The sequence below is a fragment of the Sinohyriopsis cumingii genome, unplaced genomic scaffold (assembly GCF_028554795.1).
Source record: "Sinohyriopsis cumingii isolate HCF-2022 unplaced genomic scaffold, ASM2855479v2 utg000837l, whole genome shotgun sequence".
NCBI lineage: Eukaryota > Metazoa > Mollusca > Bivalvia > Unionida > Unionidae > Sinohyriopsis > Sinohyriopsis cumingii.
Genome location: NW_028315936.1, coordinates 598,285 through 624,226, shown reverse-complemented (window position 1 = coordinate 624,226; position 25,942 = coordinate 598,285). Strand labels below are relative to the sequence as shown.

Here is a 25,942-nt window from a genome sequence, read left to right as displayed (position 1 = left end):
TTTATAGCAAATAGTCCACTGCTGGTCCATCAAAAAGTGACTCCGCTACTGACTAGTGCATACACCATTCTGTGAGAGCCACATGGTCCCGTCTGGATGGGCCATCGGCCAAAATGCTCATTAGCCAAAAATATACAGACTGATTGTGACCTCCTCTAAGACTGCCAACTTGTGATGATTCCAGACATGCACAAAAGGAGAAGAAACATGTGTACCTCTTTGATGCCTAAGGCACATTGCCAATGATGTGCTGTCTAAAGCAACTATAATGCAGAAATGCTTTATGAGGCCGACACAATCCTGCAGGTATACAAGTAGTGCCCACATCTTTGTGTTGTTGATATGAATGGTAACTTCGTCCACAGTTTCTTAAGTACTACATGTCACCCTCCTCCACCGCTCCAGGTAAGAAACACATCCTGAGTCTGATGCATTTGTATACAAAATAGAGCGGTATCTGGGCTATGAAATTGGATCCCAATGAGAAAGCAGTCCAACTTTAGCCACCAATGCAGTTGGTGATGAAAATGGTCTCTTCTTCCCAAGACCACAGTTCCTTAAGTACTACACCCTCCTTGTCTCCAGCAAGAATCCCATCCTGAATTTTTTATGTATCTGTGTACAGAATGACACTATTGCTTTCATGTTAAGATCATAATTTGTTGCATTCACTACATTGTTGCATTGTGCAGTTATTTATATTTGGGACAATGGACTTGGATCCCAGTCAGGAAATGGACTCGATCTAGCGACCAACTCAGTGATGAAAATCAGATCCTAGGGGAATTAGAGCCAGTAGTGGGTCACTGTGTGTTTTCCAATTTGATTGAAGCAGCAACTATATAGAGCACAAGTGCAATCTCCCTATGGAATCTAATTCAGCAGCCATGTTCATAGTTCTGAAGAGACAGAACAATAAATGTGAGCTGACATTGAATTCTTGGCCATAACATTCATTATGGGTCACAAAATCTAAGCAATCCTGACTGATGAACAAAAACTCTCCTTTGATTGTGAGGACATTCATCTGCACATGCATGAAATCCTAGGAGATGTGATCCAACTTTTCTAGGCTGGGAATAAGATCCAGATAAGTCACCGTCAACATAGACGGGGATAAGCATTTCAGGAGATTATCTGAGAGGATACTGAGCACCAACCAGTCATCAAAATACTATAAGAGGGTTACCCCTAAAGAACTCAGAAAGGTTCTGGTGGTGGGATCAAAGCCAAATGAAAGAGCTTCAAATTGAAATGTCTCATAATCAAGACAAAACCATAGGTATTTCCTGTAAGGCAGGACTATGGTATTGTGAAGGTATCCATTCTCTAGTTCTATGGAGACAGCCCAGTTTTACAGCATGATGGCATTTCTGACTGAGGCACTAGTCTCCATGTCTTGATAAAGGAATGTGTTTCAGGCAGAAAGTTCAATTATAAGTTGAAACTTTCCAACTTTTCTTAGCACCATAAGATCCAGGAACAGACACCTAGAGTTTAGCTGTTTGATACTCTCTCAACTGATGAAACAAGATGTGGGTCCACAATTGGGAGGGATGTTCCCAGTAACACAGTTGGTAACTTTCATTAAAGGTGGAAATGATCCACCAACTGTCCATAATGTCCAACCAAGGCTCTGAAAGAGGGCAAGTTGGGTACCTACTGAGAAAATGGGAAGAAGAAGATGCAGAATAGGGCATGACTGCCTAAGGCCAACTGCCTCCCTCTTTCCTTCCTGGGTCTCTGGGACCATCTCTTCAAGTCAAAGATGGGCAGGAGAGATTTTGAATTTGGGACTGTTTCTATGGCTTTTGAAGCTGACCTTGCCTGAAATATTTAGTAGTAGGTCTTATCAGCTAATCAGGGTGAGTGTACTTCTTTGTGGATGGCTGGTTAACAAGCCATGAGTTGCAGCCAGGGAGAAATGTTTCCGGTCACTCATATTTTGCAACGCTCTGGAGGGTGCGAGACCTACGAAAAGCATCACCACATTAAGTGGTGCTACCCTCAACAGGTTGTTGCTGTGGTCAAGCAAGACCTTTGATGTTTCCATGTTGGCATCCCTGCAGAGGTGGATAACATTAGCAGAAAGCACCACTGACATGGACAATGCATTCTCAATATCGTTGACACAGTCGGCAATCACTGAAGAGCCGTGAAAATAATGATTTCTTCTCCAATAGACTGAAGTAAACAGCTAGAAAGAGATCAGCATGAGAGGCTTTAGCATAACGGTTTCCCATGATTCCAATCTGAGATGAGTCCAGGTCCCAGCTGTTATCTACACTTTGGAAACAGCAGAGTCCAAGAGGTGAGATGAGGATTTAAGGGGCCAAGCAAGTGAATGGATCAGATAACCTGAGATGGAAACCAGTGAGTGAAGCATATAAAAAGGGGACATACCACTCCTTTTGCTTTCTGGCAGTTTCTTGGCCTTGAATACTTCTGTGCTAGCTTCCAAACCCTCACAGAGGCTGGGAGTTGCAGATCTGAATAAGTGTGGGGCACATAAAGTCTCTCCATAATATGAAAAATGCTGGTATCCTCTGCACACAAACGCATGGGCACAGGTCTCAAGGAATGGAAGGTATAATACAGCAACAAAGGTGAAATTCATTGAGCACCATTACATGCACGAATTTCCAATATATTTGATGGAAAAAGACATTATGTATGAAGGCTATAACTAATGAATCAGACTGGGATAATGTTCTTTTCAATTTTGGAGGGAATATTTAGCTTGGACTGGGAGTTTATTGTCCCAATAAAGGAAAACAAAGCAACAGTAGCAGGTAATGTATTTCATTTACTAATTTCTGTAGTTTCTGCTTTATTGTTCTAATAAAAGTACAAATGTCTATAAAAGAAAACTTGTAAAGAATACAAAAATCATTCAAATGGACTTAAAATCCAAACAGATTATCTAAATTTGGATAGTAATATTCCCACAACTTAACCAAGCTTGACAGGGACAGATGGGTTGCCTTGGACAGATGGACCGTCATGTAGAAGTACAGATGTACAGACTGACTTATGCAAATAAAGAAAAGTATAAAGCAGTGGGTGCATTCAAACAAGAACTGATAGTCTGAACTTGATGCAATTTTAATAACTCTGTATGCAGTACTGAACTGAAAAGCATCTGGATAGGAACAAAATCATACACATGCGCATTGTAACTGACATACAGTTTTACAATTACACTCTTTCTAACTGTATGTATATGCCAGTTCTTAACCATTAAAAGTGATTGCCAAAGACTGTAATGTTGATAAGGTGTATATCGTTCTGGAAGCACACGGGCGTTCATTACTGTCTAACTACTGTTCAAACCCATGTTCATCCACTTACAGTTTTAGGCAAATCTGTCTCACAAATCTAGACAAAGAATAGTACAAATATTATTTGCATTATGAAAAGAAATATTTTATAAGACTCCTTTAAATTTAAATATACAGGATAAGTTTAATACTCCATAAAATGAATTCTTTTCAAGCACTTGTTTTCATTAAACTCCACAACCTCTCTTTCTGTAGATGTCACTCAAGAAACTTTAGACTTTTTGTCTCTTCAGTCGTACAGAATCATCCCACACAATTGCAGAATCTCTCAAAAGGTAACTGTAAAACAGAGAAGCATAGTTATTTTTCCTTACAATAATTATGATATGCTGTGTAAGCTACAGATGTAAAGCATGATGGCCATAGTGTTGAATCAGTGTGATACAAAGTCATCATATTGGAAATGGGTGTCTGTAATTTTATGCAAATGAAAAAAATGAATAAACTTTGTTCATTGTTCTTTATAATAAATCAGGCAGGGATAGGTAGCATTCATCACATTTTCTCAATACACTTTTTCTGTTATAATGACCAACCAGTACCAGACATTCATCACTAAATATCACTAATCCAACCATTCTGCGAGGTTCACCTTAATTTTTACATACACCAGTTAATTTTTATAATTCAGTTCCCTTTGGAGATACTGAGAATCTTCCATACATGTTGAAATATCCCTAAAATTGCAAACACTTCTGGGTGCTTACAATGAATATAGGTACATCATAACTGATGGATTTAATTCAATTGTCAAATCCACCAAACTCCATCTTTGCTAGCCAAGGTCCCAATATGTTACCTATCTACACATTGGCTAGTCAAGGTCCCAATGTGTTACCTATCTAAACCTTGGCAGATCATTAAGACATTTTGATAATTCAGGTCTGTGAATTTCATCTGATGCAGCAGCAAGCCACTGCATCCAATCAGAAGCAAGTTATTAAAATTTGAAAACTGTTCCTACAAGATCCAGATAAGTGTGCACACAAATGGAATGGATTCATAAATAAGCAATTTTCCATTGCCAGTCCATGTTTGTACAAATGCATACTTTCCCTCAAATACACATGTAATGGCTTCTCTCTGGTATATTGTCGTACCTTCGATGTTAAACTGACAAAGTGTCCCTTTGAAGTCATTTGCCTCTACCATTTTCAGCTCATGTACAATGCACCGCTGTTACACACTATTGGTTAGTTGGCATTACATACTAAGGGAGACAACTCATGATGTCAGTATGACAAAGCTCTAAAATATCTGTATGATCCACAAACTTGTAGATAGGGTTAACACACTAGAGCCTTGGCTTGCAAAAATGACTTAACTCTTGTCTCCTGTTTCATTGTTAATAGCCAATATAGTACACAGCCACCATGAGCACCAGCATTTAATCGTTAACCTAGTCAGCATAAATCTTCTTAAGAACCTACTGAAATGAACATTTTTGAAATTCTCACCACAGCAAATTCAGTTTTGTTTCCCATCAGTTTAGCAGTACTTTGATTACTCATGCCATCCTTGTTACAGCCATTATCTTTTGTACTTTTTGTTTTTATAAGCTTGCCTAAATAAATGTATTTAGAACTTACTGCATGCATCTTGTGATGTCTCAAAGTTGTGGGTCGGCTTATATGTGGGACGTGCAATTTTTAGTGTTTATACCTGTTCGATTTGTGGGGTCAGCTTAATCACGAACGGGCTTATAGATGAGTATATATGGTGTATTGTGTACTATATCACAATATGTATTCATGCATATTGCAACACAATAATCCATATAGCACTATATATTGCAAGATGATCATATACACATCACTATTTCACAATTTGATCATTATATATTACTATTTCAAAATATGATCCATTATACATTACTGTTTCACAATATGATCCATTATACATTACTATTTCACAATATGATCCATTATATATTACTATATCACAATATGATCTTTTATAAAGCTCTATATCGCATAATTTACACTTGAACATGTAAATACTATCAATGGGATCGAACACTTTATACATGATGAATAACAAATGAACTCAAATTCAATATTTTCATGCTATGTCAAAATGTACATGTGGCATATGAACACCTGACATGTATGTCAAAATGTAGCCCTGTCATATGAACACTGAACAAGGTATGTCAATATGCACCACTGTTATATGAACACCTGATATGGCATGTCAAATGTGCTGTGGCATATGAACACCTGAACTGGTATGTCAAAATGTACAACTGTCATATGAACATGGTATGTCAATATGTACCACTGTTATATGAACACCTGACATGGTATGTCAAAATGTACCATTGTCATATGAACACCTGATATATGTCAAAATGTACATGTGGCATATAAACACCCAACATGGTATGTCAATATACACTACTGTTATATGAACACCTGATATGGTATGTCAAAATGTACATGTGGCATATAAACACCCAACATGGTATGAAACTATGCACCACTGTCATATGAACACCTGATATGGCATATCAAAATGTACATGTGGCATATGAACACCTGACAAGGTATATAAAAATGTACCACTGTCATAGGAACACACAATATGGTATGTCAATATGCACCATTGATATATGAACACCTGATATGGTATATCAAAATGTACCACTGTTATATGAACACCCAACATGTTATGTCAATATGTATCACTGTTATATGAACACCTGATATGGTATGTCAAAATCTACCATTGTCATATGAACACCTGACATGGTATGTCAGAATACATACAAACATGATTTACCTAGCTAACAATGAACAGTTACTGTCATGAAATATGAAAAGGCAACTTAGGTACGGTACAATACCTGAAATGTCATCTTCGTCTGTGTACCTTTGAGTTTGTTTATATTATTGCCTGAAGTTGAAAGACTAGATGCATGCAAAGATTTCTCAGCATAGATGAATGTTTTTATGTTACTCTTCCTCCTTGGCAGCAGGGACCAAAATAATAAAATCAAAAGATTTTTAAAGTTTTTCTTGATTTGTACAAATACAAAAGAGCTTCATGAAAACGTTGATTTGCCAAACATTGGCAGACAGCAAAATATTGTGCCAATTATGCTGACACTCATTGTTTCATCATCTAGATTAGTGTTTAGCAGAAAACCAGATTAAGTTTATGTTGTTAGCCTTATCACCCATTAAATGTTTTAAAAAATGTTTGGGTATGAAATTTTAAATTATTAAGGTTGATATCAGCGACCCTCTCAAAACTGCAAGGCAACCCCATTTTGGCTTGCAACCCATTGGTAAAGAACAATCAACTAACACAGATGAAACATAGCTGGTTAAAAAATCTACATAATTTATTGAGGGGAATATTGCACAAGAAAACAAATTACACTATTTTGAATCTTTGAATTCAATTTTTTGAGGGGCAGAGCATATTCCTAGTTATCCCTCAGCAAACTTGCTCTCCACCTTTTTTTTATCAAGAACCATCTGTTTTGAAAATTAGGGAAAGCCCAATGTAATGATGCTTTAAACGGAACTGGATACAGCATATAACCACACTGATAAACTACAGGCAGCAGCATAATCTGGAATTCACTTCAGCTCTGCAGGATAAATAGTTTTACATCTTCAGTTACATGCTGTATAGAGTTGTTTGTAAACATCCACAAAGGAAACCCACAAAAAGAGTTCTTTATTAAGGTAATGGTGTAATAATTTATACAGAAAATGATACCATGCATGTTTAACTCTTTATCTTCTAACGCAGAGGTGGGCAAACTTTTCATTGCAAGTGCCGCATACACAAATTTACACCTTGTCGCGGGCCGCATAGTTCATTAAGTAAAATAATTCATATTTGAATTAGCAAAAACAAAAGATTTTTCTAAATAACATCTCATTAATTTTCAGTTGTTGTTTATTTATTTGATAAACAGAGTAACATAAACAGAGTCAGTGCGAATGATAACTTGTTCCTAGGCCGCATGAAAACCCTTGGCGGGCTGCATGAAAGCCCTTGGCAGGCAGCACGTGGCCCGTGGGCCGTAGTTTGCCCACCCCTGTTCTAATGCATATGCAATGCTGAATGTAGCCTTGTATACCTGAGATGCGGATACAAGTTGTTATTAATACTATCTCAGTCCCTATTAACTCTTACATGCATTTCCGGCCATGCATATAAACATTTCATATTATAGCTTTGCAGTGTGAACAAACATTTGGTCTTGTTAACAATATTTAGATAATGAAAGTAGTCCTTACATAAAATGAAGGAAGTGTTCTCTTATTAGTTTTACATTCTATAAGTTGGAATTCCCACTGAAAATGCGTGACAATTTTGTATGGTTGGAACACACAGCAAAGTCAAGCCAACATTTCATTTAAATGAAAATGCAAGGGGGATAGATTTCGTTTTAAAACAATTTTTCCAGAAGAAATATTCCAATGATTGGTAACTGAAATGAACAGATATGCCGATAAACAAAGTAGTGAGAAGCCTGATCCGAAGTGGTCAGTGTCCAGCAGTGTCCAGAAATGAAGGCATTTTGGGGAGTACATGTCATTGGAATATAATGCAAATTCCTGAATAAACATAGCTGAATGTTTAAAATTTCAGTTTTCATTAAATTACAGTTTGCATGAGACTAGACTGATGCAGAAAATGTAGACAGCATGTTCACTAACTCAGGTAGCTCTCACTCAGGTAACCATTATGATGCTCTATGGTTTAACCTACAACAGATGCGAGAAGGCGGGCAGTTTAGCAAAAATACAGCCCCCAGACTGGTAACGTGTTCAGCAAATCTGATGCAAGATTACCTCATTAGTACGCATGATATCTCACTCAATTTAACTCTTCTGAGATCTTTATGAGATATTCCAAATTTGATCGAAATCCGATCTTAGTGGAAAAAATATCAGCACATCAGATGAGATTATCTAATTTATAAATATAGTTCATTATTAAACATATCCAGGATTTTGATAAGACAAGCCCATATTTCAAGTTTTATAAAAACTGGATTAGAAATATGGCTTCCAGTGGTAACACGCTCATTATCTAATTTTTCCAACAACATGATGATACGACATATATTTCAAGTTGGATTCAAATCAAATAGTCTCCAGACTGGTAACAAGCTCAGCAAATCAGATGCAAGATTACATAATTAGTATTCATTATATCTCACTCATTATTAAAAGCTTTGGAGGTTGTTACTACAGAAGCATATATTCCAAGTTTGATCAATATCAGATCAGAAATATGGATTCCAGAGTGCCAACATGTTCTGCCATCAGACACAGGATCACCTCAATAATCCTCATTCATTATTGAAATCATGTTGATGATATAATCCCATATTCCATTTTACTAAATTTAAATCAGAAATATGGACTCCAGACTTATAACAAGCAATTAGTTGTGGCATTTCATTTTTATTTTAAGCAACAGGGGCCATAATTGATATATGGCCTTCATGCAAACATGCCTTCAAACTTGGTAAACTGAACAGATGAATGGTCTTTCTGAAGAAATAAGGTAAAACATTTGCTTACATAATTATACAAACTTAAAAGGTCTTAATGCATGGTTACTCCATGCCTGATTGGATAGAATATGAACCATCATCTGTCCGAAGTCAAACAAGATGCAGACTTATGAGGGCAGTACCATAAGATCATCTGGCTTCACAACCAGTGACAGTGGTTGACACACAAAATTTCATTATATCTCTATTTCTGGGGACATAATATCATATATCAAACCTTAGGGATGTTACCAGTTCCTTTGTTTCAAATGTAAATTATGTAATTTATGGAAGTAAAGAGGTAAACTTAATCTGCAACAGTGAAATGTAAGATCATAATATCAACTTACATGCCATCCTTATGATTGGGGCCATCCTTGGCGATGATTACATATTCCTTATTTTCTTTGATTCTGGGGCACTGACAAATGGAGTCCCAGACAAAGTAAATTGTATCACCACGATCATGAATCATTGCTCCTGCAAGAACATAAAGCTTGAGTTAACTGAATACTAACAATTAGTTCTCCCCTTTGCATGAAACTTTGCTTCCATATTTATAATTAATATAACTGAATGAAACCTATATATTAAGACATCAGTATCCTTTGATGACCAACTCTCAATTTTGCCCATAAAGTGTGAATTTGCTGCCAGTTTCATTCATTTTAATTGCTATACCTTTTGTGGTTTTGCTAAAATTTTGAAATTGTGACTAAATTTGTGGATGTTACAACTCTAGGTCTTATATTATGTAGCAGAAAAGAAGTGAAACCAACAATTTAAGTAAAGTTCAACAAACAATTTATTCCTCTAAGTTACAAAGTGAAAATTTAAGAGACACTTACAGTATTGTGATAAAAATCCCAAATAATACTAAATGTCATATCACAAGTCCAAAAGTAAGAATGTTCCAAATTAACTCCAATAGTTCTGAATATCCTGATTTACCACTATAAAGTATTCCATAACGTATTTGAATGAGTTCCCAATAATACAAGATGTCTTTGAATGAGTTCTCAATAACACAAGATGTATTTGAATGAGTTCTCAATAATACAAGATGCATTTTAATGAGTTCTCAGTAATACAAGATGTCTTTGAATGAGTTCCCAATAATACAAGATGTCTTTGAATGAGTTCTCAGTAATACAAGATGTCTTTCAATGAGTTCTCAATACTACAAGATGTCTTTGAATGAGTTCCCAATAATACAAGATGTCTTTGAATGAGTTCCCAATAATCTGTAAGTAGTGCTTTAGTCCAAAACGCCAATGAACATTTGTAACTCCAATGAATAATATAAATAAATAATTCCTCTCAAATTATATAACTATAAACGCTGATCAGAGATTCTGAAAGACTGATATTAAAACAGGAATGAAAAATTTGCTTGCCAAACTTCTCTCTCCCTCATATATATATATATATATATATATATATATATATATATATATATATATATATATATATATACTAGAAACTTGTGTTGATACATGAGAATTATAATCTCCTTTGTCATACACAAATACTTATATAGTGGATTTTAATATCAATGGCTATTAGACCTTAAGACTTCACTTCAAGTTAAAGAACTGATGGCTGAGGTTTAATATAAATCATATTGGCATGAACAGCTTAATACGATTTGTGTATTAGTAAAGTCCAAGTTGCATTCCTTTCGGCAAGAAAACAGAAGCATCCACTGTATGGAAATAAAAATCTTCATAATGCAAGAATCAGACTCATAAACCAATGAAGCTAAAACTGATCACCATGTTTGCACACATTAATTCCTAAACAGCATTTTTATTTGTGACAATACAGTTTTTTAAATTAGTAACATGTGGCAATAATGAAATTTACAATTCTATGTTGTAGGTACAAACACAGTTGACACATGACAATGATGGAATCTACAATTTCATGGTTTCTGTAGTAACAACTGGCATATAGCAATCTCTGCAAATCCTATATCTAGACTGAAAAAAAACCCAATCAAATGACAATAGAGACAAATTTATTTATGTTTTAGTAAAATTTATCACTGCCATTTTATTGTATACTTTGTTTTGCACGGAGAAAATATTTTTTATAATGATAAATCTTACAAAATATGATTTCTCATTTAAATTTGCAAGTTTCATGTTAAGAATGCAAATTTGTAATATGTTAGCCACTGTTTTCAATGTATCAAAATTATATTTTCCAATATTGATCACAACTTCCATATTAAGCTAACAGAAACCTACTTTTTTGCAATTTCTTTCAAACATAAATCCAATAATCCTTGCTTCTTTTGGATAAGCAGATTTTCTATGTACTGTGTTACTGAAGGGACTGGCAATCTACAGGCCAAAAACGATTTCCAGGAATCCAAGATAAGATCATTATTTCACTGTAACTGCTGATTGATGAAACCATTTCTGATATTCTTTAAGCAGTATGACACCAAGGATACCATAGAGAATATAAGATTGGCATCATCTTTGTGCAGGACAAATTAGACATCTTAAGAAGTGTTTTGGTAGAAATCCATGTGTATATGGCAATTCATGCAGTATAAGTCATAACAGGATTTTGAAGATGAGTGCCATGGAGATGTCAGGTCAGCATTCACTGTTTTCCTTTAGAACCAGCTAGACACCATAAAAGGTCTTCTGGTGAAAACTCTAGGATTTAGCAAATTTGTGCACAGTGTCCCCTTGAAGTTGAAACAAAAGGGGGGGGGGGCATCAAAATAGGAAATCAAAATGGAAATAAATATTTGAGCCAAGCAAGAATGAATGCTTTAACATACAGACATTTCATCATTTATTATAAATCAATTACAGCTGCAATGCAATCCTGAAAAAGTGCAGTTGATTACTATTTTGCAAAATTGTAGAAAGGCAATATAAAATCTTATATAACTTTCATTTCAAGTATTCTAGTGACCGAGTGTTTTGTGTAACTCCATACATGTATTCTTTTAGCTATGGACTAATTTTGGGGTCTGTTATACACAGTGTTTTGGGACTGTAAATATATACCGTATGATATCTGTCCCATTTTACATCATTTTACTATCTGAGTAAAATACATCTTTTTTCACTGTTTGAATGAATATGTCATTTTTACAATATGAGTAAAGTACATCGTTTTACTATTTGAGTAAAACACATCATTCTTTTTGTCGCGTGAAATTACTGTGAATCATTACCTTTGTCCTTGTACTATGTAAGGTCATTTAGTTGTATTCACATTAATGCTAAATTATTAGCTTCGTGCAGATTGTGTTTATTTGTCCAATAATTGGATCTTATACATGCACATATTAATCATAATTATTTTTTTCATTTTAGTCATTTATCAATAAACAATGTATTTGTATCAAGTATCAATAGTGTTTCATTATAAATCCGACCTCATCCTGGTTATCTTGTTACAGCCACATTAGCTATAATTAGTGTCTTACATCAATTATAGATCAACAATGTAAGATGTTGATCATGATGTATCATATGTGAGTGGGGGGTGTTACATGATACTGCCAAAACAATCAATGCTGTGTAGCTCCATTCTGACATAATAGACAGGGAATGAAAAGCCAAATATCTCACATAGTTGCCAGCCCATATTGACACTGTTGCACAGCTTTGAGTATGATTATGAGGAATTCTGAAATCAGCTGAACTGGGGAGGGTGGGTAAATTAATATGGTTGATTTATTTCCTTAAATAAACTCAACCTAGGAGTGTATATAAATATTTGATTTGTTTCATTAAAGAAACTTACACTTTAGTTCAGCACAATTTGGCATTCCTCAGCTACTATTATTCTTCGACCAAATGAAAAGGCAGTCAACAGATCTTGAAAAATGCAACTGTTTGATTGAGACTGGATTTACCTTGATCAAAATGAAAGACTTTAGGGTCAGTAAAGCATGAATGAAGCAAGCGAGTAGACTCTAAGCTCTGTAATACTCAGACAAATTTCCACTTGTGACACACATTAACCAATGACATAATTCAGCAGTCCACAATAGCAACTCTGTCTTACTGTACAGGAACAAAACACATTTACTGTATTTCTGGAGAGTAAAACACACATAATACATGGAAATGCCAAATTTTGTATTTCTGGGGAGTAAAACACACATAATACATGAAAATTCCAAATTCTTAGTTTATGCCCACACAGATTCAGATTATGCAAAATGTTATAAACTCTTTTAGATTTTCACAATTGCATGTACTAGATGCAACAATGAAAATGGCAGTCAAGGCAGGCAGATTGGAATTCAAATCAGCACCATTTTCATTATAAGAAGTCTTTTGATGAAAACCTCCTGTTGATATGACAATCCATCCAGGAAGAGTGAACATATTTTCAAGACGGTTGCCAAGGCAGGCATATTGGAATTCATTATAAGAAGTCTTTTGGTGAAAACCTCATGTTGATATGACATCCATCCAGGAAGAGTGAACATATTTTCAAGACGATTGCCAAGGCAGGCATATTGGAATTCAAATCAGCACCATTTTCATTATAAGAAGTCATCTGGTGAAAACCTCATGTTGATATGACAACCATCCAGGAAGAGTGAACATATTTTCAAGATGATTGCCAAGGCAGGCATATTGGAATTCAAATCAGCACCATTTTCACTGAGGACCAACTAAATGTAAGAAATGTTCTGGTGAAAACCCCTAAGTCAATATGGCTCTTCATTTAGTGGGATTAGCAATGGCTGCCATGGCAGTTATATCGCATGTCAGATATGAATTCTTTTCATTAAAGACCACTGCAACAGCATATGAAGTTCTGTAGAAATAGCGATAAAAAGATTTTTTTAGGATGGCCACTGTGTTGGCAATACTGTATGTCCAAATGGAACCAACTAGACTAATGGATTAATTTATGTGCAAAGTTTCATGGCAATCCTTTAAATAGTGAGAAGTAATGATAACAAACTTGTACCAACTGATGGATGAAACTTTAGCAGACTGATAACATACAACAGGCCAGCCAATAAGCTATTCTGGTCTGTGATTAGTGGAGTTAAAAATCTATGTAGACTGTTGGATTAATGTCAGACTGGGACTAAATTTTCCAGGCCTCATTGTATTAAAATTACTTCTGATATCTGAACACCTTTTGACTCTTCACAGTCCAGAGAAGATCTACAGAGTAAACTGTTACATAATGTAGGAGATAGTCAGACCCTCTGATTGTTCACATTCCTATATATGTATGATCATGTTTTTCAGTGTGGAACACTAGTGCAGGACAGTTCTATCCCGACTCCCATGTGACCTTTATCCTGCCTTGTCGACTGGTTTGACTTTTTACTGCATGTTTAGTGTACACAAAGTAGCAAAAACTACCCAACTTCAATCATCACTTAACTTTACAATAAATGTTAATTTTAAAAATTAATATTATCATTATGACTTTTTAAGGATAAATCAATTCTAGATTGAAGTTTCATTATTTTTGGGATTTATATTTTGGATAAAACTGGTCTTTATTTTTTTATCTGTTCACATTTGTATCACTGTGTAAATTATTTGCAGCTCAGACATTACCATTACCATAGTAGCTTCAACAACTTCAGTGAACTTAATACCAAGAAAGCTACTGGAATTGATCAGATTGGTCCACGACTCACTCAGTCTTCTGCCTCTGCTATTGTAGATAGCATAACAATCATAATCATTTTGGGTTTCAAGGGTTGTCATCGCCGGGGGCGGTTGTGGGAGATAAGCACCCACTTCCCTTGGAAATCTCCCAATGGCTTGCGTCTTTTAGAGCCTCTGACAACCAAATCCAGCTCCAGACCTTCACGAGTGGCGGAACCTGTTTAAACTGACTGGAGAAGGGATGACAGGTGAGCTTCTGGCGCCTCAAAACCAGATGCTTTGGGCAGATGGGGCTCGTTAACCTTGGGTGGTCGCCCATCTAGGAGAAGGTAAACTCCGATTTCAAACCTTTGCTTCCTTGCGACTATACCCTCTCAGGGGAAGGCTAAGGGAGTAAACCCCAACAGAAAATCTGGATTCGGAGTCCCTAAGGCGACTTGGCATTGATTTCAGTGTCATCTCGGCAACTCCTGCGACGCAGCTGGTGCCATGACGTATCGGCTTGTCCTTTCCCTTGGATCCATCAGCTGCGTGGAGAGGTGGGATCAGCTGCATGGGCAACAGTTGATTCTCCAGCTTTGCTCCATAGCGTCGACACAACACGGGAAGCAGCAGTTTACCGGTTATAAGTCACCGCTCGATTGGCGTAGAGCCAGACACCAGGGGTTGCTTCTGATGGTGGGAGAGACCAACATGTTTCACTGGACAGCTACCGCCCGCCTCAACCTGGGCAGCCCCCCGCCAATAAGGCGCCGTCCCGCCACAGTTCGCTTGCCTTGCTGGGTGCGTAAGGCTTAAGGTACGCGAGTACCTGACAAGCGGACTGCAACTACTGCACCAAGAAATAACAAAATAAAAATAAAAAAGAAGACTTCAATCCTCAAGCTAGGTACCTGGAATGTCCGGACCATGCTGACTGGGCTTTCAGATGATCTCCAGACAATCAGTGATGTTCGTAAGACTTCAGTCATCAACGACGAACTTGCAAGGCTCCAGGTCGACATCGCCTCACTACAGGAGACACGACTACCAGATTCTGGGTCCCTCAGAGAAAAGAATTACACATTCTTCTGGCAAGGAAAGAGTGCAGATGAAGCCAAAGTGTTTGGTGTTGGATTCGCTGTCAGGAACACTCTGCTGGGAATGATAGAACCCTGCCAACAAGGAAATGAAAAACTGCTATTCCTCCGCCTCCACATCACAAACGGGCCTGTCAACTTGATCAGTGTTTACGCTCCCACACTAAGATCCGCCACAGATACCAAGGATGAGTTTTATGATGAGTTAAACTCGCTCATCGACAAAATTCCCAAGGAAGAGAACTTGATTTTGCTGGGCGACTTCAATGCTAGGGTGGGTGCCGATCATGACTCTTGGCCCTCATGTCTTGGCAAGTTCAACGTTGGGAAGATGAATGGGAATGGGCAGCGCCTTCTAGAGATGTGCTCGTACCACGAACTCAGCATCACCAATTCATTCTTTCAGACAAAGCCACAGCACAAAGTGTCTTGGAGGCATCCCCGGTCTAAACACTGGCACCAGCTGGACTTGATCATTACAAGACGGTCAGCCATGAAGGGTGTGCTTCTAACCCGTACCTTCCACAGTGCTGACTGCGACACCGACCACTCGCTGGTGTGCTGCAAAATGAAGCTTCAGCCAAAGAAGATCCACCGCTCTAGGCAAGAGGGACAACCACGCATTGATGTGAGCAAGACATCATATCCAGACAAGGTTGAGGAATATGCTCTTTCCAAGACGTTTGACTCAGAACCCCCCAACAGCAGTGCCAAAGAGGCTAACTCTGCCACACTCATGCCAGCCATAGAAGAGCGTCGCAGTGCTCACCTGCAATACAAGCGATCCCCCTGTCAGAAGACACTACAGGCATACAGGTCTACCAGAAGCAAAGTGCAGAGATTAGCACGGCAGTGTGCAAATGAATACTGGCTTCAGCTCTGTCAGAGTGTCCAGTCAGCAGCAGATATTGGAAACATCAGAGGCATATACGATGGCATAAAGAAAGCAATGGGTCCCACGAAGAAACTGACAGCACCACTGAAGTCTGCCACAGGTGATACCATCCACAACAAGGGCAAGCAGATGGAGCGTTGGGTGGAATACTACTCCGAACTGTACTCCAAAGAGAAAAATGTGACCAATGAGGACCTCAACACCATTGAAAACCTCCCTCTCATGGCCGAACTGGATGAGAAACCTACTGTAGACGAATTAAAGAAGGCCTTAGAGAAACTGCCCCTAGGTAAAGCCCCAGAGAAGGATGGCATCACAGCAGAAATCATCAAGTGTGGATATAGCGTGCTGCACACACACCTGCACGACCTCCTCTGCCAGTACTGGGACGAGGGTGCAGTGCCTCAGGACATGAGAGATGCTAACATCATAACCCTGTACAAGAACAAGGGCGACAGAAGCGACTGCAACAACTACAGAGGCATATCACTTCTCAGCATCGTGGGCAAAGTTTTCGCACACGTCATCCTGAACAGACTGCAGACGCTTGCTAACAGAGTTTACCCAGAGTGGCAGTGCGGGTTCCGCACAGAGAGGTCCACAATTGACATGATCTTCTCTGTCAGGCAACTGCAGGAAAAATGCAGGGAACAACACAGACCCCTCTTCCTGCCCTTTATAGACCTCACCAAGGCATTCGATCTGATCAGCAGAGACGGACTCTTCACAATTCTGGCAAAAATTGGTTGCCCTCCAAAGCTGCTAAGCATTATCCAATCCTTCCACAATGACATGAAAGGCACAGTGCAGTACGATGGCTCAACATCCGCCCCCTTTGACATCCGCAGTGGAGTTAAACAGGGCTGTGTCCTTGCCCCCACGCTCTTCGGCATCTTATTCGCAGTCCTGCTCAAGCACGCCTTTGGGACGTCCACAGAAGGGATTTACCTGCACACATGATCAGACGGCACGACTGAAGGCAAAGAGCAAAGTGCGTGAAGTAACTATCAGGGACATGCTCTTCGCAGACGATGCTGCTCTAGCCACCCACACATAAGCCTAAAGAAAAAACACGTGATGGTTCAGGACACGGACCACCCAAGCATCTTCATCAACAACTACGATCATGTATCTTGGCTCTACCATCACCAACAACCTCTTGCTCGATGCTGAGCTCAACAAGCGGATCGGAAAGGCATCAACAACTCTCTCCAGGTTGTCGCAGAGAGTGTGGAACAACGGGATGCTGACCCTGAACACTAAGATCACCGTGTACCGTGCATGCGTGCTAAGCACTCTCATGTATGCCAGTGAAACCTGGACTCTGTACGCCTCACAAGAGAAAAGACTGAGCGCCTTTCACATGCGATGCCTCTGATGCATACTCGGGATCACCTGGAGCAATCGAGTAACAAACAATGAGGTGCTCGAGCGTGCCAAGATTCCCAGCATGATCACACTCCTGCGTCAACGCCGCATCAGATGGCTGGGCCATGTACATCGGATGATTGATGGACGGATCCCCAAAGACATTCTTTATTCGGAACTCGCCTCTGGCAAAAGGTCGATCAGACGGCCACATCTCCGGTTCAAGGATGTCTGTAAGCATGACATGAAAGCCCTTGATATTGATGTCAACACCTGGGAAGAGCTCGCTCTAGACAGATCCGGCTGGCGACATGCTCTGATCACTGGTCTGAAAGCCGGAGAGGACAAGCAACGCTTGCTAGCTGATGAAAGACGATCGCAGAGGAAGAAGAAGCAGCTTCAACCAACACCTGACACAACCTTCAAGTGCAGCAAGTGCAGCAGGGACTGCTACTCCCACATTGGACTACTTAGCCACAGCAGACGCTGCACAACCACCAACCGGGACATCTCTCATGGGTGCAGTTCCATCGTCTCTCGAGACTAACGGATGACAAAAACAACATAATCATTTTAAGTATTGCAACCTCATTTGTCCCCAAAATATGGAAAACTGCAAAAGTAACTCCTATTCGCAAATCTGGTTCTAAGGATGACACTGATAACTACTGACCAATCTCATTTCTACCAAACTTGTCAAAATTGATTGAAAAACATATCCGTGACTCATTCATGTCATATTTAACCAAACACTTGCTGTTACACCCTAATCAATCAGGCCTTAGACAGAACCATTCCTGTGAGACTGCCTTGATCTCCCTAACTGATAAATGGCTTCAAGCACTTGACCAAGATAGAATAATAGGATATGTATTTGTAGATTTCAGGAAAGCTTCTGACATGGTGGATCATAAAATCCTTTTGAAGAAACTGAAAATTTACTAGTGTGATAAAAGAACAATTAGATTTACTTCTTACTTACGTGAGAGAACACAACATGTTTACATAAATAATGTTCTGTCTAAACCTGGAACAATTAGATATGGAGTACCACAAGGCTCAATTCTAGGTCCATTACAATTCAATTTATTTATTAATGACCTACCACTTTTACTTAGAGGCTCGATATCATCTACAGATCTCTATACAGATGACACAACATTGTCAGACATCCAAAACACAAAGCACGAACTCGAAATTTCTTTACAGAATGCCCTAAACAAACTGGAAAACTGGTGCACATGCAATGGCATGTTGTTAACTACTGATAAAACTAAAATATTATTTATCTCAACACGGCAAGAAAGGACAAATCTTGATAGTGATGAAGTATATCTGACATGGAAGGATAAAAATGTGCAAATGGTCTCTCATGATAGACTACTTGGTGTTCTGGTAGATAATAACCTTTCATGGACTGAACATATCAAACATATCAGTAAAAAAGTTAATTCAAGTTTATGGCTTCTCAGTAGGATAAGACGATTTTCTCCCTTAAAGGCACAGAAAACTATTTTATAACAGTTACATACAACACTATTTAGACTACTGTAATACAGTATGGGGTAATTCAAATGATAAAAACATAGCAAAGCTGGCACATCTTCAAAAAAGAACATTAGGGCTAATATCAATCCAGAAAGAAAGCAAGGAAAATTTAGCTGGTAAGTTAAAAATGTTACCTATTAAAGACCGAATCTGTTTGAGAAAAGCCAAATTAATGTACAGGATATCTCATAATAGTGCTCCTGAATATTTACAATCACTATTCCAGTATAGGCTACCTGGTAATACTCCCCACCTGCGATCCATGTCTACCAAACAGTATAAAATTCCCAAACCAAATAAGGAGTTATTTAAAAAACGTTTCCAATACTCTGGAACTCTGCTCTGGAATAGTATTCCAGATGAGATTAGAAATGCCCACTCTATTTCCTTCTTCCAAACCCAATATATCCAGTGGCTTCAGAGAAGCAGCTAAAATAAATATATTCCTTTGTATTAGAGCCTCAAGGTAGATTAGTTCTTAGCTAATTGTGTAACCCTTTTTAAATAATGTCGTTATTATTATTATTATTATTACTATTATTAACAACTAATTTTTTAAGGCTAAAATGTGTTCAAATTTTACTGAAAATTTAGTCCAATTTTCGTATGGTCTATTTTAGAGTAAGGAAATTTTCAATGGGTGTTCTGCCATTTGAAAGTTACAGCAGTATTCACAATATGCCACTTCACTTCAGTGTAGGATAGGAAAATGTTGAATCAAACCCTCCATATAACATCATGAATGATGTAAAATTCTGACCCTCGTGTGGCATTTTCTTCTCCAACACCGATGCAACTTTCTACAAATATTTTTAAGAACAAAATTTTAAAAATTTTAATAAAATCAACTACATGGTTTAATTTAAAATGTTTTTGTTTTTGCTAGACTGGTGATGTATAATTAAGTACCCATCTCAGATTCTGGCTGCAACACTGTCAAGAATGACACCAATACTACATGATACAATTCAAAATGTTTAAAATGTTTGCTACCCATATCAGATTCTGGCTGAAACACTGTCAAGAATGACACCAATAATACATGATCAAGCAGGTAGGTTATAATTCCATCTGAACAGAACTCAAACCCATGCTGTAAGTAACGATACCTGTATCACCTTGCTTCATGTATCAATGTCTAAATCACTTAGCCATACAATCATCTCCCCCAAAAAGGATGGAACAAAGCTGAAAGTAAGTACTCAAAATGCATTAGAACTCGCTAGTTAATCAAATCAAATTTAACTCTCATATATATTACAAATCCACTGGCTTTTAATACATATTCTGAAGATCTGAATGTTAAAGCAGACTTTAATTGATCTCATTTTTCACATAAATGAATGCAATATTTACTGTACCATAAAAATCACCTGTTTAGAATGAGTGCTTGTAACTGTTCCACATAGTGGCCATACACAAATTAAAATTAAATAGATTTTTCCTCATAAATTACTGCAGTCAGTGATGATGACATGGCTCTCCTGACAGATCATTATGAAAATTACTGGAAAGTTTTTTTTTTTTAACAAGCCACCGAGTCAACAAAATAGCTACATTTGCATTTATAAACCATGTATATTGGGATTAAATTGCTCAATTAAGCATTAATGAAGTTAAAAATTGGCAGGGTTGAACCTAAAGGATGACGAATGCCAGATGCAGGATCATACTATACATTCACCATTTTCATTTAGGACCAACTAGATATCAAAAGTCAGTGAAAGACCCATACTGATGTGACCATTCATTCAGGAGTATTGATAACAAGATTTTAAAGATGGCAACTGTAGTGGCATTTTTGGTTGTCTGAGCAACACCATTTTAATTCAGAACCCGAGTTAGACATCATAAGACATCATTTAGTAATAAAAACCCATACAAATACTAACATTAATTCAGGAGGAGTAGTGAAAGATTTTCAAGATGGCCACTGCAGTGGTCAAATTGGATATGGAAAGCAACATCAATTTCATTTTGAACCAATAGTCTTCATAAGTCTGCTGGTGAAAACCTTATGGCAATATTTATTTTCATTCAGGAGTGGTAGCAAATAAAAAAGATTTTCAAGACAACATTGTTGCAGCCATACTTGACATCAGATGATCTCCACTGTTATTTAGGATCAATCAGACATCATAAGAAGACTTTCAGTGAAAACTCTAAGTTGGTATGACCTTCAAATTCAGAAGTAATGATAAAATTACATTAAAGATTGCCAATGTTACCAAAATAATAAACATCAGATCAGCACCGTTTTTATTTAGAACCAACTAGACTTCACAAAATGTCCTCTCTTGTCAATATAACATGCTGTTCATTGAAGGACAAAGGACAACAGAACACGCCATAGCTTCTTGCTAAAAATGCTGTCTTACAACCAATATTCACACCTGCTATCAATATGTAAATTCTTTTCTGAAACTGAATAAATAATCCCATAATCAACATACTTTTATATTTAATTTGAGTTCAAGTCTTTCAATCAGTACCAAATGCTATAAAATGAGTCTTGGGTGGGTTAAGTGGGAACTCATGGGCCAGTTGGTACTGTATAGTTATTCATTTTGCATGTTACTATATTAGAAAGGAAGTGTGATATTGTTTACAGTTACATAGTTTCGTGGATGAAGAGGGGCAAGTGATGCAACATTTATTTGGAAAAAGAGATAATATCCACCTGTCTACCAAAGGGGTGGAAAAACAGGCATACAATATAAATGCATTCGTGTAGTCTGGTCTTACAGCCACATCACAAATTTCATCTGTCCATATAAAATCCAATGTAGGTCAAAACAGTATCAGGCAGTATGGTCAGCCATGTCAATACAGTCAATACACTTTGGGATGTGATTACTGTGGTGACATCAAACATTCAGCACAGGAATGCAGGCACTGACAACGAATATAATGATATCAGTGTGGTAGCTTTGGACACAAAGCCAAAACTCACACTAGATTTATGGAATAGGAAAAGGGCAATGAGGCCATCTTAACTAAACAGGAAGACTTTATTCAGCGGGAGGACAAATCTATCTATCAAGGACTGTCATATACACCAGGCATCCTGTGTGAAAACAGATTTGATGCCCTTGCTGATGCACGTTCTTAATGTGGAAACTTACCAGCTACTAGTACATATTCAAATATGACTGATAGATCAGATTTATACAATGATTATAAAAGTAGAAAATGCAGTTGTGGAAAAACTAATTTTGTATATAGTAATGATAGTTGTAATGATGATCATTGTGAACATAGTTTTAATACTTTTAATGTCTCCCTGAGTGCTTCTAATAGCATTGATATTATTCTCATGAATTTAGGAGTTTTTAGCAAAGGTTTACACAAAAGTCATTTAAATATTCAGGATTTTTGTGGAAAGATTGATCAAGTGAAGTTACTGCTAACCTCTCCAAATAATTATATTTATTTATTTGGACTCTCTGAAACAATTTTAACAGAAAATCAGGGTGAAAATTTCTTGTATATCAATGGTTACAACAAACCTTGTCGAAAGGATAGAAAAACAGGTGGTGGTGGACTCCTTGTGTATGTTAGAACCGGTACTATTTGTAAAAGACGAAAAGACCTAGAAATACAGGAAATAGAATCCATTTGGCTACAGATCACTCCAGAAAAAGCTAAGCCCTATTTAGCAGGTTTTGTGTACAGACCCCCATCATTGCATACTGATTGGTGTGAATAGTTTGAACTTCAAGTAGATAAAATTTCAAATGAAGAGAAAGAATTTTACATTCTAGGCGATATAAATAGAGACCTTCTTAATGATCAAATAAAAGTGAATTGGATGAATTTTATTGCTTCATTAGGTATGGAGCAACTAGTAAATGAACCCACCAGAGTAACATCTACCTCTAAAACACTTATAGATCATATTTATACCAATACAAAAGAAAATGTTTTGGAAGTAATGGTTCCAAAGATTGGCTTAAGTCACCACTTTCCAATTTTTCTAACACTTAAAGTCAATGGCAAACCAACAAAAAATGCTATCCATAAATCCATTACTTATAGATCCTTTCAAAACTTTGATACTGTTAAATTCCTTGTATCTTTGATTGATAAATGGCTGAAAGCATTAGATCAAGGAGAAATGGTAGGCAATATTATGGTTGATTTTCGTAAAGCTTTTAATTTTGTGGACCATGAAATTTTGCTTGAAAAATTAAAAATCTATCAATGCAGTGAAAACTCCCTAAACTGGTTTACTTCATACTTAACCGATACAGTGCAAAAAAGTATCTTTAAATGGTCAACTTTCTGCAAGTAAAAAACTTAATCGTGGAGTACCACAAGGTTCTATCCTTGGACCTCTGTTATTCATTCTATTTATCAGTGATTTACCTCTTAAGATTGGAATTTATTCCACTGACCTGTATGCAGATGATACTACACTATATGAGATATGTAAAACCAAAAGGTCACTTGAAAATAACGTACAAGATGTTCTCAAAAGACTTCAAGCATGATGCAAGGAAAACAGTATGATCATAAATACAGAAAAAACTAAAGCCCTACTAGTTACAACACAACAAAAATGAGCAAGCCTAGATAGCGATGAACTCCAGGTTCTATTTGACAACGTGACCCTCAATATGACCTTTCAAGATAGAATTCTTGGTGTGTTCGTGGATAACAATCTTACTTGGTCCATTCACATTAAACATATTTCCAAAAACGATTAATTCTTATATTTGGCTACTGAGGAAAATCAAAACATACATTCCTCTTCAGTATAGAGTCATCTTTTATAAAAGTTATATTCAGCCATATCTGGACTACTGTAATGTAATTTGGGGTAATACCTCTAATGCAAACATAACAATACTTTTAAGACTCTAAAAGAGGGCTTGCCATTTAATTATAGATCAAAGTATAGACAATTTTCAGGATGCAATGAATAATATAAAGATTTTAATACATGAAAGAATATTTCTTAGAAAGACCAAACTGATGTATAAAGTATCCAGAAAAGACAGTCCTATGTATCTAAACAATATCATTCACCAAAGAGATGCTGATGGTACTCCAAATTCAAGGTCCATGAGAATAAAAAATTACATAATACCAAGGTCAAACAAGGAATTGTTTAAAAAAAAAGTTTTTAATATACTGGTCCACTGGTATGGAACAACATTCCCAGTGAAATAAGACAGGCTCCTAGCATCTCATCTTTTCACAATCAATGTCTTAAATGTATGAAATCTTTAGAAAATTGAATAGTTCTAGTACAAAAAATACCGCCTGCTTTTCTGTAATTTTGCATCATTTTCATAGCTGAATTTTTCAATGCAGGATGATATTTTATGTTTTATATATGTTTATGTTTTCACAGATGCCTGTGCATGTGTTCCAGGCTTGATACTTTGAATTTTAAAATTACTTAATTATTTAGTGTCAAGCCAGACTCTTCACATCATGTTGTATATACATTATATATTGTATAAAAGAGCTCTTCGAGATTACTAACAAGCTAACGTCACGGAACAAATCAACACCACTTCAACTACCTTCTCTCCAGTTGACCTTCCGGAAATGTATGCAAATTTCTTCCATGACAAAGTACAAACCATTAGAGATAAGCTTGACACCACAATTTCAATTGACTCGTCGTCACCATACAGTTGGGATACAGACATTGAGCGGCAACCGTTAGCAGCATTTGAACCTGTCTCTATGGATTTTGTACATACAATCGTGATGAAGAGTGCACCAAAGTCATGTGAACTTGATCCAATTCCAACATCACTGCTGCTTGAGTGCTTAGATGCAGTATTGCCTTCACTAACTGATGTCATTAATACCACTCTCTCATCCTGGGAATTCCCATCATTTTTCCGCTCCGGTGGCCTAGTGGTTAGAGCATCCGCCTCGGATGCGGGAGGTCGTGGGTTCGATCCCCGATCGAGTCATATCAGAGACTTAAAAAATGGTACTAACAGCTGCCTCTCTTGACGTTCAGCATTAAGACGTTAGTGTTAGGACTGGTCGGCCTAGTGTCAGGATAATGTGACTGGGTGGGACATCATGCTACATGTCTGCGGCATGATGCCCCAGTGCTAGACATCACTATAAACTGCCACATTGCAGACATCATAGCGATAGGACTGAAAAATTGTTAAAGCTATGTTAAAAATAAAAAATCAAATCATATCACATCCCATTATTTTTCAAAACTGCCGTTGTAAAGCCTCTGCTGAAGAAACCAACACTAGACCAAGACGATTTAAAGAACTACCGCCCAGTTTCTAATCTCCATTCATATAAAATATCTTAGAAAAGGTTGTTTTATCCAAGCTTGTATCTCATCTAAATTCAAACAGTCTTTTTAGCAATGTACAATCTGCATATTGCCCTTGCCACAGTACTGAAACTACTCTTCTAAAAGTAGTTAATGACATTCTCACTGTGTTGGATAGCGGAAAGATTACATTCCTCACCCTCCTTAATTTGTATGCAGCATTTGACACAATACACCATGATATATTACTTCACTGTCTCCAGCATGTATTTGGCATTCATGATACATCCTTACTGTG

The 25,942-nt window shown here is 37.3% G+C and overlaps 1 protein-coding gene across 1 annotated transcript in view; it reads right to left on the bottom strand.

The window, feature by feature from the left end:
* Positions 1-3,089: 3,089 nt before the first annotated feature.
* Positions 3,090-25,942, bottom strand: part of LOC149773176 (complement C3-like) — a 519,398-nt gene continuing 496,545 nt past the window's right edge. Inside the window, exons 38-39 of the mRNA XM_089946681.1 lie at positions 9,216-9,345; positions 3,090-3,620 (exon numbers count right to left, since the gene is read on the bottom strand). Of these exons, the coding sequence (XP_089802807.1) occupies positions 3,554-3,620; positions 9,216-9,345 (197 nt within the window). The 3' untranslated portion in view covers positions 3,090-3,553. The remainder of the gene's footprint in view (positions 3,621-9,215; positions 9,346-25,942) is intronic.